General features: G+C 34.8%; 1 protein-coding gene across 1 annotated transcript in view; it reads right to left on the bottom strand.

Annotated features, from left to right (window-relative positions):
* The window catches only part of LOC113119900 (zinc transporter ZIP4-like), a 19,737-nt gene extending 368 nt beyond the window's left edge, over positions 1-19,369 (bottom strand). The window contains exons 1-12 of the mRNA XM_026289611.1: positions 18,816-19,369; positions 16,504-16,815; positions 14,894-15,098; positions 14,651-14,796; positions 12,942-13,113; positions 11,483-11,655; positions 10,050-10,223; positions 9,874-9,969; positions 9,086-9,140; positions 8,792-8,944; positions 201-388; positions 1-106 (exon numbers count right to left, since the gene is read on the bottom strand). The exon at positions 1-106 is cut by the window's left edge and continues 368 nt beyond it. Coding sequence (XP_026145396.1) covers positions 1-106; positions 201-388; positions 8,792-8,944; positions 9,086-9,140; positions 9,874-9,969; positions 10,050-10,223; positions 11,483-11,655; positions 12,942-13,113; positions 14,651-14,796; positions 14,894-15,098; positions 16,504-16,815; positions 18,816-19,016 — 1,981 coding nt within the window. The 5' untranslated portion in view covers positions 19,017-19,369. The remainder of the gene's footprint in view (positions 107-200; positions 389-8,791; positions 8,945-9,085; positions 9,141-9,873; positions 9,970-10,049; positions 10,224-11,482; positions 11,656-12,941; positions 13,114-14,650; positions 14,797-14,893; positions 15,099-16,503; positions 16,816-18,815) is intronic.
* Between the last annotated feature and the right edge of the window lie 577 nt (positions 19,370-19,946).

The following is a 19,946-nucleotide window of genomic DNA, read 5'->3' as shown; positions in this document are numbered from 1 at the left end:
AAATGGACAAGAGCAGCAAAATGCCCCAACCGCTCAAAAGTCCCAGATTCTGCAGGAAAAATATCAGCCAAGGTCTTTTAGTGTCCACGTGAACCAGGGAAGGAAGCTGGAAGACAAAAACAGAGTTAAATCACACTGTTCACAGCTTGATAATGCGGTTATGTGAGAAAACATTTTCCACTGAATAGATTGTAACGTACCATATCTGCCAGACCAACATACAGAAAGAGGCCGGCGGTGACAGCCGAAATCCACTCCTTAGCAAACGTTTCAGTGGAGACAGACAGAGCGATGTACAGACCGATGAAGGAGGTGAGAGAGCTGCCCACATTCAGCAGAAGAGCCCACTTGACTGACAAACCACAGTGCAACAGGATCGCAAAATCACCTGAGACCAGAGAAAATATATTCAGATAAAGCACATAGGAAAGAAGAATCACTGAGGAGATTTCTGTTATTAAACAAATGGAGACTTTTGCTGAGGTTCTCAGCTTCTCAGAATGAACTCTTAAGAAACTTTGAACCAAGAAAACCAAGCCTTAATATATATATATATATATATATATATATATATATATATATATATATATATATATATTCCCAGCAGTTTTCCTTTTGTTTTACATTTTCATCTAAATAAAGTCAAAATACAAACAAACATACACATAAATAAATGTAATGAATCCAAAATAAGCTCCTTTCCCAAAAATTATAAAAATGTGTAATTACTTTCTTTTTTTGGAGTGAAATGTGACTCAGGTAGTGCTTAACAGTTTTAGTAAAAGATTTTTGATTGGATGATGAAGATAAATTTAAAAATATAAATTAAGTAAATGCAAATCAATTTGACCATTAAACCATAAAAATTTTACAAATCAAAATGCATTCATTGAGTTTAGTTATTTTAGTGCCCTTTGATTTAATATTAAAGTATTTGTTAATATTTAGATTTTTTTCTGTTAAGTTTTAGTTATGATTTAGTTATTATTAAATATGTCTATAGTTTTTTTGTCAAGTTTAAGTTTTTTATTTTATTTTATTTAGTTAATTTTATTTTACTACTTCAACTTTAAATAAAATCTTTTTTTTACTGAAATATATATGAAACATAATTTAGCAGAATAGTTAATTTACATTTTTTTGTACATTTAAGTTTTAGTTAACAATGATAACTGTGGTTGAATGATTAATAACTGAAAATGAATCTTTTACTTTCATAGAGAGGCGTGTAAATGTATTTCCTTGTTTGACAGGAGAAGCACACCACAGGACTTATCAGTCTCTTCATTCTGTGTTCTCATGAGAGCAAATATCATGTATGTGCAGAAAGCATGAGGCAATTCTAATCTAGTGGGGTCTGGTTATGAATGTTTTATGAACTCAGGTGTCAAAGGTGTCTAATCTGTGTTTATCTCATGACTCACACCAGGAAACATGAAGAGATTCTACAGAAACCACTGTTTTCACAAAGTCCTTCAGCAGTGACTATCAGCTAGTCAGCACAAACACTGTTTCTATATATAGAACCAGTAGTGTAGCCAGAAAAGAGATTCTGGGAGTGCATATGAAAATCTGGGTGTGCCACATTTATTGTCAGATTACTGTGCAAAATTATGGGATAGTATTTTTGTCACACTGCTTCAGTCCAACCATACTCCTAGTGTTAATTTGCAGGTCGTGTCAAAATGTAGTTAATTGTTAAATGTAATAATTTTCTTCCAAATACGATAAATTTTAACTTTAGCTATTTCATTTTGTTTATTTTTCATTACAATTTATTCACTTTAAATAAATTATAATATATAATTATAGGATTAAAATGAATTGTAGTTGCTCAATATAGATCTTTTTTTCATGTTTTTGTAATGTCTGGGAAGCCAGAATGCGCATGCATCAACAGAAACATTTATTAGCTGAACCCTGTTTTTTTTTACGTGCCATTTATAGCAAGCCATATTCAGTGTTGGGTAAGTTACTCAAAAAAAGTAATCCACTACAAATTACTAATTACTGCTCTAAAATTGTAATTTGATTACATTACTGATTACTGCATGTAAAAAGTAATCAGATTACTAATTACTTTACTTTCAAGTTACTTTGAAAACCTATTAAAGATACAAGGAAAAAAACTACAAACAAAGTGAAACTTTCCGTAATTTAATATTGACTGAAAAATATTACAGAAATATGAAAACAGCAACTTGAATTAAAAATCCAATGCATTTTTAAGTTCATACTCCATATCCGCATAGGTCACTTTTCGTTCGAAAATCGATTGCACAATCGATCTGACCAACCAAAAAAAGTTTCGAAAATGAAAATAGGGAATAGATTTTGACCAAACTATTAATTTTAAAATTATTAAGCAATTAAAACAAACAAAAAAAAAACAAAACAAAAAAAAAAACTCGTGTTGGGGCTTAATTTATATCATCTTTAGCGGGCTCTGGCTTGCGCTCCGGTTTGTGAGGTAAATGAGCGGTCATGTGATGTGTTTCGATTAGCGCGAGAAAGATGTGAAATGGATGCTGATGCTGAGTAGATGCAACGGAGGCTTGCTTCTGGCGAAAATACGTTTTGGTTGCACCAGCAGCTAAAGCAAAGTTCTGAGGTGTGGAAAAGTTTTGACCGTGTTTATAATAAGAATAATGAGTGAATAATCACCATCAGTGAGCGCAGGAACACATTGAAGACATCTACAGTGGATTCAATCATTTTCCTCCACAAAAACATGTAGTGAGTAAAGTAAAGGTTTTTCAAATGATAACTATATATTCATTAAGGCTTAAATGCATAATGTGGACTGAGTATTTACGCTAATGTTGGCATTATTCTTTTATTAAATGTCAGCTGATATGTGGAGAAGCAAATCCGGCGGAGCTTTTATCTTAATTTCGTTATTGCTAAATACCCATCTTAATTTAAAATTTATTTTAATTTAATCTGTTAAAAAAGACTCGTTTTTATTGGTGCGTTGGTTTATTTATAGGCTAAATGAGTCTATGTCTATTTAGAGTGCTGAGATGTTACGATGTTACAGAGGACTTATTTTATTTCTTTATTCCAACTTCCAAGTGGTCTAGTCTACGTTAGTTATGAATCAAGTATGTTAAAACATGTATAAATGACTCATTGTTGACAAAAGGCAAAAGAGCTGTGTGTGTATGCGCACATCTGCAGGGGCGGGTCTACGTGGTGGCCAGGGGGGGCACCGGCCCCCCCAGAAATTCGATTGGCCACCCCAGGTGCCCCCCCTATAAGATGTCTTGTGATTGGTTCATTTTATGGCCAATCATTTTATAGACTCTACTGAAGTTCGCGATTCAAAGAAGTGCAGCCGCAGCGTCGGTCGTCAGAGAAACAACCGCTTGTCGCGGACTTGGACTTTTACTTTATCAAGTGTGGGAAGTCGAGACACCAGTGATGAGAAGTTCTGATCATTTTACCGACTCGAACTTTTGAGTTGCGTTCAGCAAAATGAACGAATCTTTTTCCGATTAATTTCGTTCATTTTACCAAAATGTAGTTACGTGTTACTTCCCCAACACATCTAGAACTTACGCAAACGTTGATCACACTACAAACAATACAAAAATAAAATGCTATAAAGATACAGAAAAGATTAATTAATTCTTTACCTGGGTCTTCAGTCTGTGACTAACTCACCTCGTGTCTGACAAGTCTTCGGGTTCAAATCATTCCTTAATCACATGACAGCCACATACGCTATTTCTGACATTTCTGTCACTGTGTTTTTGTAACTGTTTCTTGAGGATCTGTGGTGTGTTATTATTGTATAAATAAATAAAACCTTGTTATAAATAAAATATTGAATAATTTGTCTTTTTGACTGTCTATCAGTAAATAAATACTAGGCTATATAATAATTCAAGTATTTATAGCCTAGTTAAATTTTTTATCCAATTCTGAGTTTGCTGGTATAATAATTGCTTAAATTGGTCTTATATATGTATAAGATGCTTGCTAAAAAAAGGACATAATGACATAAATTAAAAGCAAATAACATTTTGAATCCTAAACAAGTAACACTACAGTTCTATAGTCTAATCTGAAGGGTGAACTCAAAAGACATAAATCATACAACAAGGTAATTTTTGGAGATTACAATCCACTGTAAAAAAAAAAGAAAAAAAAAAAAACCTTCAAAGTGATGTCGCCGTCATAGAGACGACTCGTTCTTCCCTAGTCACATTAAAGATTCGAATCGTTCAAGAACGACACATCACAAAACACCGAACAAAGAGCTGGTAGGTAACCTTTATGTATGGTTTAATATGTTTGTAAGGTTTTCTCAGATCAATATTTTTACACCGTCAGGCTCTGCTCGCGTTGGTCGTGGTTGATTTCAATCGAATGTTCAGTCAAAGTTTAATAAAACACAATAAAAGTAAAATACGCTGCGGGCGCTTTCAAACAATAAACAGTCATGGTGATTTGCATATTTTGTATCAGTTTATTTTGTGACAGTGACCAAATAGCAAGATTGCACCGAATGACAATATGCACAGAATGTTCCATAATAATAATTGTATGGTGACACGTTACTTGTTAATGCATGAGAGTAAGTCAGTTAGTCAGTTAAATTGTCAGGCCTAACTTAGTCATTTACACGTGAAATGACATGGATGCATTCTGTGCATTTCATTCACAATTAGATTTTTTTTTTTTTTTTTTTTGAGATTGAGAATAACAGACACACATAAGTGTTTCTTTTGAAGGCAAGGAAGAGAGCAGTGCCAAGCCATGAAGTAAAGATATAGGGAGTTTCTTTCAAAAAAAAAAAAAAAATATATATATATATATATATATTCTCAAATGTAACTTAATAGATATATACAGGGATGACAAAAAAAACTAAATTAATAAAAAAAAAAGTGGTTTATTACTGCATTTGTTTACAAGTAACTTTATTCAAGTAAAAAAAATTAAATCAATAAAATCAATAGGATTTACGTAATATACTGTAGTATTTAGCTTTTTTTTTTTTTTGGTCACTGGCGGCCACCCCATTCGGAGGTAGTGCCCCAGCATGGCCCCCCCACTGAAAATGCTCTAGACACGCCCCTGCACATCTGAATGTCGGGTTGCGCTGCACACGGGTTCGGGCTTTTAAAAAGCTGTCAATCAAAATGTAATACTTCTCGGGCTCGGGCTGAAACCTGTCGAGCTCGGGTCCTGTCGGGCCTAACTTTTAAGGCTTCATTTACAGCTCTAATGCCAATTAATAAGAAGTATTGCTGACTTGTGCGTTTCCAAGCGCTCTCGTTCGTCCGATATGTGGCGTTGAAAAAGGAAACGTCTTTTTTTAGACATGGAAAATCGATTTTACAATCGATTCAATAAACACTTATGTCTTAATAATCGAAAATGCTTTTTACACGTGACAGCCCTCTATCCGCATAGCATTTATCTAGATACCTTGCAAATGTCTTTCGGTAGCCTACTGCAAGGGTACAGAGCTGTCCGTCACTATCATCGTAAGCAAGTCTCTAAATGACTGCGATTCCACAGTCGACAAGGGCAGCATTTCCTCCACCACACACGCTGCTACAGCTCTCTTCACCTGTCCAGAAGTTACCTTCCTTCCCGATTTTGAACAAAAATCTCCGTCCATTTTAACAGCACTAGTTCTCCAGCAATTCATTAAAGCGCATGCTCACTAACTGACGCAGCCGCCCCAAAACGTTACTTTGTAACGCGTTATACCCAACTCTGGCCATATTACAGATGATATTACAGATGCTTTGTCAGATTTAAGTTGAAGAGCGTGCCGAATCGTGTGTGGTGAACCGAACTGTTTGTTTTTTTTATTTCAGCGAACCGTGCCATCCCTATTACCTCAATAATCAATCAATTACAGGCCTAAAACAATCATGCCCGAGCAGACGGATATTAGTACATCTCATCACACCGGCACCCGCGTCTAAATCGGTTGTATGGTCTGGTTTTCAGTCTAAAACAGTTGTGTCAAGTATAAATGTCTCGTCTGTTTCGGGAGGTGCGCGCGCAGTCAGCGGAGGCTCGCACCTCCCAACTCGCACCTTTATTTTCTCAGATTTTGAAAAATCTTCGCGATCGACTTAAAATGCTTCCAAGATCGACTTGTCGACCGCGATCGACGGGTTGGTGACTCCAGATATAGCGACCAACTTTTTTTGAGCAAGCATTGATTATGCGTGACACAGTCTCAATTTGTGGGAGGCATATTGGGCTTCAAACGCTGTGCGCGCACGCGCTACGCGGGACGGGTGGTCGCCCTACCTGGCACACCCGTCTAGAGTGTGTCCACCTTTGTGTGTGGGTCCATGTACATGCTGAATCGACAGGTAAAAAAAAGCCTCAAGTCCAAATATTCATTTATCACCAATTAACTGTTTGACAGACACTTCCTGCTTCGATGTCCAGATCTGAATTTTAAAAAATCTCAAACATGCTCCGAAGTGCCGATCTGAATCAACCGAGTCGCGAACATGCTCCGAAGTGCCGATCTGAATCAACCGAGTCGCGAACAGGCTCCGAAGTGCCGATCTGAATCAACCGAGTCGCGAACATGCTCCGAAGTGCCGATCTGAATCAACCGAGTCGCGAACAGGCTCCGAAGTGCCGATCTGAATCAACCGAGTCGCGAACAGGCTCCGAAGTGCCGATCTGAATCAACCGAGTCGCGAACAGGCTCCGAAGTGCCGATCTGAATCAACCGAGTCGCGAACAGGCTCCGAAGTGCCGATCTGAATCAACCGAGTCGCGAACAGGCTCCGAAGTGCCGATCTGAATCAACCGAGTTGCGAACAGGCTCCGAAATGCCGATCTGAATCAACCGAGTCGCGAGCATGCTCCGAAGTGCCGATCTGAATCAACCGAGTTGCGAACAGGCTCCGAAGTGCCGATCTGAATCAACCGAGTCGCGAGCATGCTCCGAAGTGCCGATCTGAATCAACCGAGTTGCGAACAGGCAGGGGCGTAGCCATCTTTTCAGAAGTGAGGGGGACATATACATACACACATTACAATATAATATAAAACATTACAATAGAACATTTCTGTAATCTATAACCTACCAGTCAACAGTTTATGAACAGTAAGATTTTTAATGTTTTTAAAGAAGTCTCTTCTGTTCACCAAGCCTGCATTTATTTGATCCAAAGTACAGTAAAAGTTTTAAAAGTTTTTACTATTTAAAATAACTATTTTCTATTTGAAAATATTTTTAAATGTAATTTATTCCTGTGATCAAAGGTGAATGTTCATTCATTACATCATTACTCCAGTTTTCAGTGAAATCAAATCATTCTAATAGGCTGATTTGCTGATTATCAATATTTAAAACATGAGTACATTTTTTTTTCAGCATTCTTTGATGAATAGAAGGATCCAAAGATCAGCATATATGTGAAATAAAAAGCCTTTGCAACATTATACAGTATATCATTCAAAAATATAGATTTATTTTGGAAAATAAATTATAGATATGAATACTTTTATTTAGCAAGCTTTAAAATCTCAATAAATAACATTTTGAAATATATTCAAATAGAAACAGATATTTTAAATAGTCTAGTAAAAATATTTCAGTTTACTGTTTTGCTGTAGTTTGGATCAAATAAATGCAGGCTATAGGTGAACAGAAGAGACTTGACTGGTAGTGGATACTATAGGGAACTTTAATTGTTCTCTAATTTCTAGCTTTTAATTTGCTTAGAAATCTATAACTGCTTGACAACAACAAATAATAATGATTTTTTAAAATATACAAACACTTATTTATCACATAATAAGGCAGAATAGTCTCTATACTGTAATAAATCTATGTCAGTTAGCGCTGTTTTGTTGATATACTTTATTTATCACCTGCTGGAGATTACTTGAAAAACCATATATTGTCCCCATCGTATATTATATGTCTTCGTGTTTCCAAAAGTTTCTGTTCTTCTGTCAAAACAACTGTTTTCATATAGCAATAGCTGGACGCTGTTGCCCATATTAGGAGTTTCCTGATATGACTTTTCTGCTCGAGAGCGCGCTCCGGCTTCGAGGATGAATGAAACACACACTGCAGGAGTGTTTAGCGCTTCTGGGTCCGAATAAAATATCAGGTCATGCGCAGACTATCCTGTCTCTTTGAGTTTAAATCTATATTTATTTACACCAGCTCTTGAAAACATCTATGCGAACACATTTGACTGAAAAAGTGCGGGGGACGAATTTCCATGATATTAAAAGTGGGGGGGGGGGGGGGGGACACATTCAGGCTCTGAAGTTCCGATCTGAATCAACCGAGTCTCCCACACACACACACACAGACACACACACACACACACACAGCAGCACAACTATTTTAAACACTGATAGTCAGAAGTGTTTCTGGAGCAGCAGATCATCATATTACACTGATTTCATGTGACACTGAAGACTGGAGTAATGATGCTAACAATACAGCTGCGCATCACAGAAATAAATGATTATTTAACATATATTACAATTGAAAACAGTTATTTTAATTTGTAATAATATCTAACAATATTACTGCTTTTCGTGTGTTTTTGAAAGCTAAATAGAAAAATGCTATGTAGTACATGGTAACATTGAACTCTATCTTTGGATGAAGTTCTTCATACTGCAGAACATTCCAAATCTCTTATTTCCATGACAACACTCCCTATACTGTATGTGCAGCAGACAGCAAGGCAGCTCCCTGTGTGTTGTAGTTCATGTGTGTGTGTGTGTGAGTAATTGTCTATATTTAATGTCAATCAAGCACAGAGATGCTCACCTAACTCATGCGGCAGCTCGTGACAGAGCACAGCCAGAGACGTGGCCAGACCGGACCGCCACGAGATGGAGAACGCCGCACCGATCGCCAGACCGTCCGCAAAGTTATGGATGCCGTCTCCAATGGTGATCATATAGGGAAGCAAACGCTGCTCTGAGGGAGAAGAGAAGAGAAGACAACTGTGAAACTTTTACCAGTGGCCTGATGGGATATAATACTGTCACTAAAGAGCTCATTTGACTCTCCTAGACGTGTTTTAGTAATATATCATTAACTCCTAGTGTGTATAATCACCTCTTTTGGGGCCAACAGGTTCTGGGAAGGACTTCTCATTTATTTCAGCTTCCACCTACAAAAAATGAAATTTTAAATTAATTAAATATTATTCATAAACTAGTGATGCAAGACATCACATAGAACTAACAAACACGGTAGATAACTACAGATATTCAGAGAATATTTAAGCATCTACAAAATTATTATACAGTTTTATTTAAATACAATATTAACAATTACATTTAAAATAATAAAATATCAACATTCCTGGTAAATTTCCAAAAAAGTTATTTTAAGCTTCACATTTGTTACTCCAAATGTCTGAACAGAGTTATTATTGTAAAATAGGACAAAAAAATAAAGCCATAATATAGTAATACAACTTATTTTATTAATTATTTTAGGTATTATTAAAGCAATATATATGCATATACATTTATATATTTATATTATTACATTTTATATTATATATAAATATATTTAATAAATAAACAAATTTTTCTTAAATGTATACATGCATGTGTTTGTATTTATATATGCATAATAAATATACTCGATAAATATACGCGATTAATCATTTGACCGCACTAGTATATATATATATATATATATATATATATATATATATATATATATATATATATATATATATATATATATAAATATAAAAACTGTACTCGTAACTACAGTCATAAATCAGCAGTTAAAACACAAACACACCCCATCTGTATTAGTTTATTCATCACCAAAGACTCTTTTCTGCTTTTCTTGCTGTATAAAAGTAGATTTGGGTGTGATTTTCTCACCAGATCGGCCTGTGAGTTGGAGTGTTTGTTCTGTTTCTCTCGCTGGAACATCTGCAGGACTTTGCCGTGATCGCAGTGATGACCGTCAGACTCCTCCTGTGAGCACAGCATCATGTTAACAGTTGGGTATGCATTTATAATTGCCCCTGACCTCTCGAACGACACAAGAGACTCACTTCATCATGATTGTGATTATGATGTCCACCGCGAGTAATGATGGAGAAGATGCTTTCCATCAGGTAGAAGATATAGATGCCTGCGATAAGCACCAGCAGTTTGTACACGTAGTCGTAGTTGTCCTCGGCGTGGTCGTGATTTTGTCCGTCCTCGTGAACGTGGAGGCCTAAGAACTGCACAGAGATGAAACCACATTAAAGCTGATTTCCCAGCAGCGCTGTGCAGTAATTCCTGTCTGCACTCAATAAGCCAGCTCTGTTTCTCTCAGCAATCTTGTTATTTTCAACTCAGGGTGGTGACACGGTGTGACGGCTGTAGTTATGTTGACACGGATCTAAACGGATGAGGGAAACGTGGGCGCTGTCTGAGCTCGGGGGAAATAACGGGTGCCAGGCCTGCCACAGAGACCCATTCTGCCCCGTTAAACCAGAAAACTGAGCTTTTGGCAAAACTTGAGAAGATGCCCAGAAGAAGAGTAATCGCAGGAATGATGAAGGCTAAAACTAAAACAGCAGCCTCTGTAAAAAGACGCAAATTGCATGCAAAAGTCGACATGTCAGCAACATGAAATATGAAATTGACGCTCCTTTGCCCTTCATAAGTAATTCCAAGTTATTCCAAGTTAAAGATTAACTTGTGTTTTGGCAGTGCCTCTCATGATTTAGGATGGAGTGTAATAAAATTTAATTATGATGAACACTTGGGGAAAGATTGAAAGTATTTTTCAAGAAGTTTCAGAGACAAAAGCTTTGGGGTCGGTAAAAAGTATGAAAAATAGTGTCTTTTTCTCACCAAGGCTGCATTTATTTGATCAAAAATACAGATATATTGTGAAATATTATCGCAATATAAAATAACGGTTTTCAATGTGAATATATAGTAAAATGTTTGTTTTTTCTGTGATGTGCAGCTGAATTTTCTTGATCTTCAGAAATCATTCTAATATGATGCATTACTGCTCCACAAACATTTCTGATTATTATCAATGTTGAAAACAAGGGAATATTCTTGTGGAAACTGTGATACTTTGTCATTTTTCAGGATTGTTCGATGAATAGAAAGTTGAAACTAGATCTTTTGTAACATTATACATGTCTTTACTGTCACTTTGGATTTAATGCATCCTTGCTGAAAAAAAGAACACTTTAAAAAAAAAACAAATGTTCAAACCCAAAAGTTTGCTGGTAAAGTGTATATACAGATACATTCAAAAGAAAAGCTGAGGGATGTGATTTGTTCCATTCAGAGGCTCATCTTTTCCGTTTATACTGTGTTTACTTATTCAACTATGTTTTTTTGTGCTATTTTCTCAGTGGTTTGTAACAATAACAACTGCTTTGTAGCACAAATCACTAAATGATGATTACAGTGAATGGGACGCAGACAGCCAGCAGTTGTGTGTGTGTTGTGTTGAATGCGGGCGTTTGCTCACCGCGGGCAGCAGATGCAGAAGAGCGTCTCCCGTCAGAGATCCCACAGCCAGACTGATGCAGAACTGGATGCAGAGCTCGAACACTCGTGTGCACGCGGAGAACAGCAGCACCACGATCCCAAACATGGCCATCAGACAGATGATGAGGTTGGCCAGTGTGGCGTATCCATATCCTGCAAACAAAGAGCTCATTCAGAGACTGTACACACACACACACAACAACACACTCCTCCAGCAGAATGAAGGACAGCATTGTGCTTGAGGTATTCTCTTCTCCTCAAGGACGCATTCACACTGAGCTTCAGAAACCGTTACGGGAAATCATAGCAGAGTCAGGTTTGTTACGAGAAAACACTCTTCTCCTTTTCCGGTTTACAAGTTTGAATGTGTTTTTTCCTTCTTTTTTTCTTTTATTTTTTGCAAACAGTTAAAATACACACTGCCTTGTTAAATAATATAATATAATATAATATAATATAATATAATATAATATAATATAATATAATATAATATAATATAATATAATACTTTTTTTTATTACCTTTTTATTATTTTTCACACAGTATTTTAGCAATAAAATCATTATTTTTAGTTCATTGAGATTAAATGAAGTTAAATCCTTGAAGTTTATACGGGTAAATTTATCTTGTTCATTAAAAAAGGACATTTTACCAACTTCACAGCATAGTACAAGGAAAATCATCCTTTCATTACTTGAAAAAAAAAAACATTAAATGAAATAATGATGAATAAATGCAATAACTAATAATATAACAAACTTTTTCTTTCTCACAATTTTTCTCATTTTCATTTAGTTTAACTTGATGTGCTAAAACAGCTACAACTGAAATACAATTAATTAAAACTATATAGGCATATAAGAAAACATAACAAATATATATATATATATATATATATATATATATATATATATATATATATATATATATATAAACCTAAAATATTCATAAAAACTACTATAGTATCTCAAACAACAAACTGATGCATACAATTATTTTCCAATAAAATATATTTAAAAATATTATAAGAAATGTTCATTCTCAATAATATTTGTGTTATTAACATTACTAATATTTTCTGTATTTTAAAGTGCCTGTGACGATATGTAAATATAAAATAAAACAATGTCATATATAAAAAAAAACATCTTTAAAAAAAGTCTAATTGTCTTTAAGCAAAAGATAATAGTTTTCTTTGAGTGAGATGTAATATTTTTCATGAGATTCATCCAATCGTGTTTATTAGCCTTGTTTTGGGGAGAAGCCAATTTGCAATTTGAAAGCTTTGATTTTACAATTGTGTATTATTATGGTGGTTATTAACTTTTTTAAAGAAGAAAGTTATCATTATATCAGTTATATATCATATCACTGGATCATATAATGATAAGATATAATGATATAATGATTATAAGAGTGCTATGTAACAGCTGACTCACTCTCGGCAGTGCTGAGTGAATCTGGGCTGACGGGTGCAGGACTGATCTCAGAACAGCCTCCGCTGAGGATCTGCTGAATCAGAGCAGGGCTGATCTGGGTGAACTGATCTCTGCTCAGCGATGAAGAGTTCAGCCGGTGAATCCTCAACAGGTCTCCAGCGCTGAAACAGGCCTGCGAGCGCAACAGAGTCCACACTGAGTCATGCAAATGCACCAATGCATAAAACATATTTCCACATGAATATTTCATTTCACAGCACAGCGGCGCCGCTGCTCTGATAATCACGCTTCAAACACTCCTATTTACTGTTTGCTGAATTATTAATTCCATGCATGTCAGACGACAGGTCTTATTTGGACGCGGTGAGAGCTTAGAGAAATCGGAAATATTCATCATGATTAAAATGGTGGTCCGCACATGAACTCTTAATTTGGTTGTGATTATGACTGGGGACAGATGAAACGCGTATGTCACAACATCCATCAAGAGAAAGACACATCAGCAGCCGCTGACACTTCATGCTACAGGCCTCATAATCATTTCTCACGCAGCCACATGATTGCTTTCTTCGTCAAGTGCCACAGCTAAATGATTGGATTTCTGCGGCGTGCAAAGATTTCCCATGATGCCCCATAAAACTGTAGAATGCACAGGGAAAAAGACGTGTGCTTATGTTGCTGTAAGGTTTAACGAAGCACAGAATCAGGAACTAAAATTTGAATAATAGAAAGTGCAATGCAATTCAAAGGAATACAAGTATCCAAAACCCTTGTCCATAAAATCAAAGTTCATTTATAGCTATAACAGTCCCTTTGCTGAACAATGATCAAGATCAGTTATGTGTTAATTAAAGATCTGTTCAAGTTAATGCATGATTGATTACCACAACTTGTGAGTTCATGTAAAGTTAATCATTTAATAATGCTAGTAAATAAAAAGTAATTACATAGTAAAATAATAATTATTATATAATAATAATAAAGATTTACTAAAAAATATGTAAATATTTAATTTTATTTATTTTGTTATATTTAATTACTCAATATTTTATTTGTTAACTTGCATTTCATGGAACCACCACTAATAATAATAATAGTGCTTAATTATTGCATGATTTATTAATGCAATATTTCCAAAACTAGGGTTTGTGAGTTGATGAAAAATTCATCATTTAAATTGCAAAAAGTTATATATAAAATAAAATAATAATTATGGAGAAAATAAAACAATTAAAATAAAAACTTGCTAAGAAATTATTTAATATACACATTTGTTCATCCTTATTTATGTGACCATTAATAATATTGTAATATTAATGCATATAAATGTAATATAATGTATATTTACTATAATTAACATTAATAACATTTCCCCGTATTTAAAATACAACTATTGCATTTAAAATATGGGGGAATGTTATCAACCAAACGATTTTCTTCAAATCCCCTGAAATTTTAAGGTAATATATTTAATGATTTAATAGCTTAATGTAGAATAATTAATAATTTAACAACACACTCACATTTCTCTGATGTCAGTTAATGGTCACATGACACGCAAGTAAGAACAATCTCATATACATATATATAAATTATTCTACATTAAATTATTAAATTTTACATTGACTTATAATTTCAGAGGACTTGAAGAAAATCTTTTAGGTGAAAGTGGTTCAGCTGACAGAAGTGTTTGGGAATCTCAGGATTACCGTGTCCCAGCTGTTGTTGGTCTGATGAGCATCTGTCTGACTCTGTCTGTGTGTCTCTGAGCTGTGCTGGTCATCATGGGCATCATGGTCATCATGGTCGTGTTCCTCTCCACCCAGGTTTAAAGCCTTTAGAAGCCCCTCAAAATCTGAGCAGAATAATATGATCAAAATCACAACAGTTTATAGATTATACCCTGTATTCTCCCGATACAGCACTATTGTAGGACTAGCAGACAGTCATACCATGAAGCGTGAGATTATCAGAGCCGTAATGGCTGAAGATGTAATCCAGGAAGTACTGCTGCTCCGGAAGGTGATGTGCTTTCATGCAGTCTCCCCGCAGAGCGTGATAGAGGACGTTTCCCATCACGGCGTCCAGCTCTGTGTGTGTGTGATCGCCGTGCTGATGACTGCTCTCTTCCAGGATGTCCTTCAGAGTGAGACAGGGCTGAGAAACAGACACAAGACAGATGTGGCCATCAGCGTCAAATGTCTATCACTTGTCAGTTTGCATTGCGTCTTGAGAGGTTTGTTTTCATTCTCAATGACAAAGTCAAGTAGCAATTAGCCTTTGCATGCTTTGCTTTACAGATAACCGTGAGCATTCACTAAACAACATACAGTAGAGGTGACTAAACCTCATGCTGTCTTCTTTATATTTAGGGCCAAATTGACCCACGTTGGTTTCGTATGCAATTTGCCTAAATTTGTAGTTTAGTATTAAATTTCATATGCTCTCAGGTATTTCATATCTTAGTCTTTGTTTCAGTTTTTTTGTGTTTTTTCAAAGTGTTACTAAATGGACACCTTTTCATTACTTTAAATAAAATAAAATAATAATAATAAAAATTTAATTTGCCAAAAAAGGCAACATTTAAATTTTTCATTTACTCCAAGTTGAATAAAATCACTAAAATAAATAATAATAAAATGGTAAAAATGACCTAAATACACAACAATACGACATTTACATATTTTTATGTTTAAAATTATCTGCAAAAAAATTCCAGATTTACAGAATGCAGAAGTCTCAGTTTTGAGTAAACTTTGAGTCTTAAATTACATAAATTCTCATGTATTTCATTTTTTGTCTTTGACAAGCTACGAAAAAAGGGTTTTCTGTTTTTTTCTTTCTTCAGTGTTCTTTCAAAGTGTTGATATCATTAATGCTAAAACATAAAAAATTTGTTACATTAAAGTAAAAAGAAAAGAAAATATCGAAGCTACAATTAAGGTTTTCCGGCTTTAGTGTCTTTCAGAAATGTTGATACAATTAACTAAAACTAAAACAATTTTAAAAAGCTGTTGCTTGAAATAATAAAAAAATAAAAATAAAATCAAAGTCAAAATTTTCATTTAGTTTAAAAACTAAAATAGCTAAAACTATATATAGGTAAATAAATCACATAAAAAATGACTAAAACATTACTAAAACAGATTTGTATGTTTAAAATGAGCTGCAGATACAAAACTGAGATCTCTTCAGGGTTTCAAAACTGAAACAGTGAATTTTCCTTGGATGATTCAGAAGACGAGTCTCGGTTAAGAGTCTTACATTTCATACTGATTCTCATATATTTGACATTTCAGTCTTTGACAAGCTACAATAAAGGTTTTCTGTTTGTGTGTGTGTTTTTATTTAGTATTTTTCAAAGTGTTGAGTCTTCTGTTGAAACTTCACATACACATTTGTGACCTTAAATGAGGAAAAAGGTCATCAAATTTCAAGAAGAAATAAATAGCAAATAAATAACAGTATTTCAAGCAGTTTTCTTAATCAGGTGAGGGTCTGAATTAACCCTAACACAAGGAGAAGGATAACAAATAAAATGGCATCCTGAAAACCTGCCGACCTCATGTGTGTCAGGCTGATAGTATTTCTCCATCTCCAGAAACATCTTCTCCAGACCCTCAGATTCACTGATGTCTCCATGAGGAGGATGATCGCCGGTGCTGTTGTGGTCATGGTCGTGGCCATAGATCGTTTCGATGAAGTGAAGGGTCTCTTCTCCCCATCGGCCCTCCTGTATGACCCCGCAGGTCTCCAGAGGAGCGCTGAGGAACAAACCACACGCTGGAGCCACGGTGAAGAAATCCTCCATCTGAAGCCCCTGAGAGCTGCTGAAGTTACTCAACAGCTGCGAGAGATGACCCACTGAAAGACACTACAGGCAGAAGAGAGAAAGGTCAGAGGTGAAATAACGACCGAATCTTAGATGAAAGACTTGTTTTAAAAGTAACAGTTTTGTAGTTACATAAAAAAATACAGATAAAACCATAATTTTTTCATGCACTGGTCAATGTTAGGCTATTTTGCATCAATAACGTGGTTTTTTTTTCAGACTTGTGAAAAGAAAATATCCAAAATACATAATTAACTGTTTATTAGAGTTTATCCATTTGCATCTGTAGTTTTCAATTACAATACATATTTTTAAAGGCCATAAGTATGTATATATATATATATATATATATATATATATATATATATATGTATGTATATATATATATATATATATATATATATATATATATATATATATATATATATATATATATATATCATTTTTTATTTTTTTCAAAGTTAAAAAAATTTAATGTGTGTGTGTGTGTGTGTGTATATATATTTTATAAAGTTAAAAAAATGTAATGTATCATAAGTGCTTCAAAACTTGTTTTAATCTTCATGCAATAATCATGTAATAGTTGAATATATTTAAAATACAGGGAAATGCTATTAATGTTAATTTTAATATTAAATATATATTTTTTTCGAAGTTAAAAACATATTGTGTTTCATAAGTAACTTTCATAAGGAAAAATCTTAGTGATTTTTTCAGCAAAAACTGATTTCAGTCAGATTTTAATTTATTTTTCCCCATAAAACCATTGTTTGTAATTTCTAATTATTGCAATATATTTAATAACGTAGGACAATGTTATAGTGCAGACAGGGTAAGAGCCTTAGTTACTTATAAGGTTAAAGTCAAAGTCCAATCACATAAACACATTTTTCTAGTGACTAGTGACTACTGATTTGATCTGAAAGGTAAACTCTGGTCAAGGGGAGAAAAACTCTTTTTTCCCCCATAAATGTCAAGATGAAGATTTTTTTCTTCTTCTTCTTGTTTCATGAATTGTTTTTCATTTCATAATTGTTTATCATTATAAGATATTAAATGACCCAGTTAATAAGGAACGTTCTGGTAAGGTTCTCTCAAAACTATGAACAAACATTCTTCCGGTAACGTTAATAGAATGTTTGCTCAACGTTATAGGTCTTTAAAAATGTTCTTAAAACGGAAGCATTTTAGCTAGATGTTTATCTAACATTTAAAAAAATATATTTCTAATTGTTTTAGTAAATTCTGAGAAAATAAAAAAATAACTTTCCATAATATTTTGTAAAATTATGAAATATAATGTTCTAAAAACAATTACTAAAAATTTTATTCCCGGAATGTTTTCTTTTTAATTAAACTAATGTTTTTTTTAGAACATTCACAAAACATTCAAAAGTAGCATTCCATGTTTGTAAAAAATTAATGGAATGTTTGATAAACTTCGTATAACTGACAAAAACGTTTTTAAAACATTTGAAAATGCAATTTGTTCTCATAATCTACTGGGAAGGTTAAAGAAACAGTACTAGAACATAGTTTTGATATCTGTGAACTCTCTCATACATTTTAAATACAGATAAAAGCCACACGTCCGTGTTGTGACAACATGCCCCAAAACCTGCTAAATGAACTGAATCTTTCAAACTGGAAACAAATTATTTGTCACTCCACAGGATTACTTGAAATGAAAGTCAAAAAGGAGATCAAAATTACGCAAAGACATCGTGACCGGTTACAAAACGCATTGTTTCAACAATTAATCTGTTCAGCACAAGTAAAGAAGTTCATGAACGTGTTGCACTTATATAAAAGAGGCACTTTGACGGCACTGGTTCTTTATTTCTCTTCTTATGCGTGATTTATTCTCTCCAACCGTTCTTAACTTATATTTAAGAGATTTTATTTGTATATCATTATGTTTTAAGCCACAAAACAGTGAATTAGGCGCCTGTTCTCCAGTCAGATTGGTTCTCTGAGCTGTAGCGCACGAGCCTTCGCTGGACCTCGACCTCTCCAAAAGTCCGCAAATACAGCGATCCTACCTTTCCACACGACACACCGGAGCACTGCACACGGTTCTCCAGCCGTTCAAACACCGAGACAAGCGCATCTTCTGTGAGGAACTCTTCACCTGGAGCCACCAAATCCACAACTTTCGCGTAAATCTCCTTTTTGTCGCCACGCGCGCCGACAAAAGCGCACAGGCAGATGAAACACAGAACTAGAACACCTCTAGCCTCCATAACCGGTGTGTTTTATCCCGTTTTTCGGTATTGAGAGGGGCTTTCAGGTGAGATATGTCCGATAGACTGCGTGCAGACACAAAGCAGCTTTAGAGAGCCTCAGACGGGTGATACCTGCTCAGGTAGAAGCTCTTCTTGCCCTCTGATTGGTCACTTCTCCACCTGCACTCAAACACGTCTCATAAAGGAGGGAAGCCTCTTCCGTTCACTTGCACTGAGGGGTTCGGACAGGGGCTGCCCGCTCTGGAGATCACATTTCAGGTCTTTTCAACACTTGCCCTATAGAAATAATCCCAAACATGTGATATTTAACACAAACAATGACAAAAAAAGAGCTGCAGCCTATTGAAATGCTGCACACCAATACATCTCCTCCCAGAATGGGCCTAATTTCAGGTCTGAGTCAAACGTTCACTGAATGGAGGGACTCATATAGGCACGATTGAGACACAATCCAAACTACTGCTATTAAAAACTATGACATTTTGGCTTTCAGAGAAAGTTTGCATAGATATAAGGCTGGATGATTTTTCGAGCACAGAGTGGTTCATCCTGTTTGCACATCAAGATAAAAGATAAAAAAGATAAAAAATAATTTGTTTTCCCCCACAAATGTGGGGTTGCCATATTTGTTGTGGTTATTTAACACAAAACAGATTCCTATTGTGACAACTTACCCCAGACAGTGACAATAAGCCCTCCATAGATTCATTGTACTGTATGCACTTAAAAAAAAAGAACAATTCTGGTAATATCAAGAAAATCTTTAAAGTATTTAAGGTTTGTTTCTACAAAGGAATTGACTTTAAAATCTGTCTGGATAAGCAAGTCATAAAAAGCTGATAAATACAAACCTGTGACCTCACATTCTATTTTAATGCAACAAGTGATGTTTCTTGGCAACAGTAAACAAACACAATTATGATGAAC

Source organism: Carassius auratus, chromosome 19 (assembly GCF_003368295.1).
Source record: "Carassius auratus strain Wakin chromosome 19, ASM336829v1, whole genome shotgun sequence".
NCBI lineage: Eukaryota > Metazoa > Chordata > Actinopteri > Cypriniformes > Cyprinidae > Carassius > Carassius auratus.
This window is presented reverse-complemented; position numbering and strand designations above follow the sequence as displayed.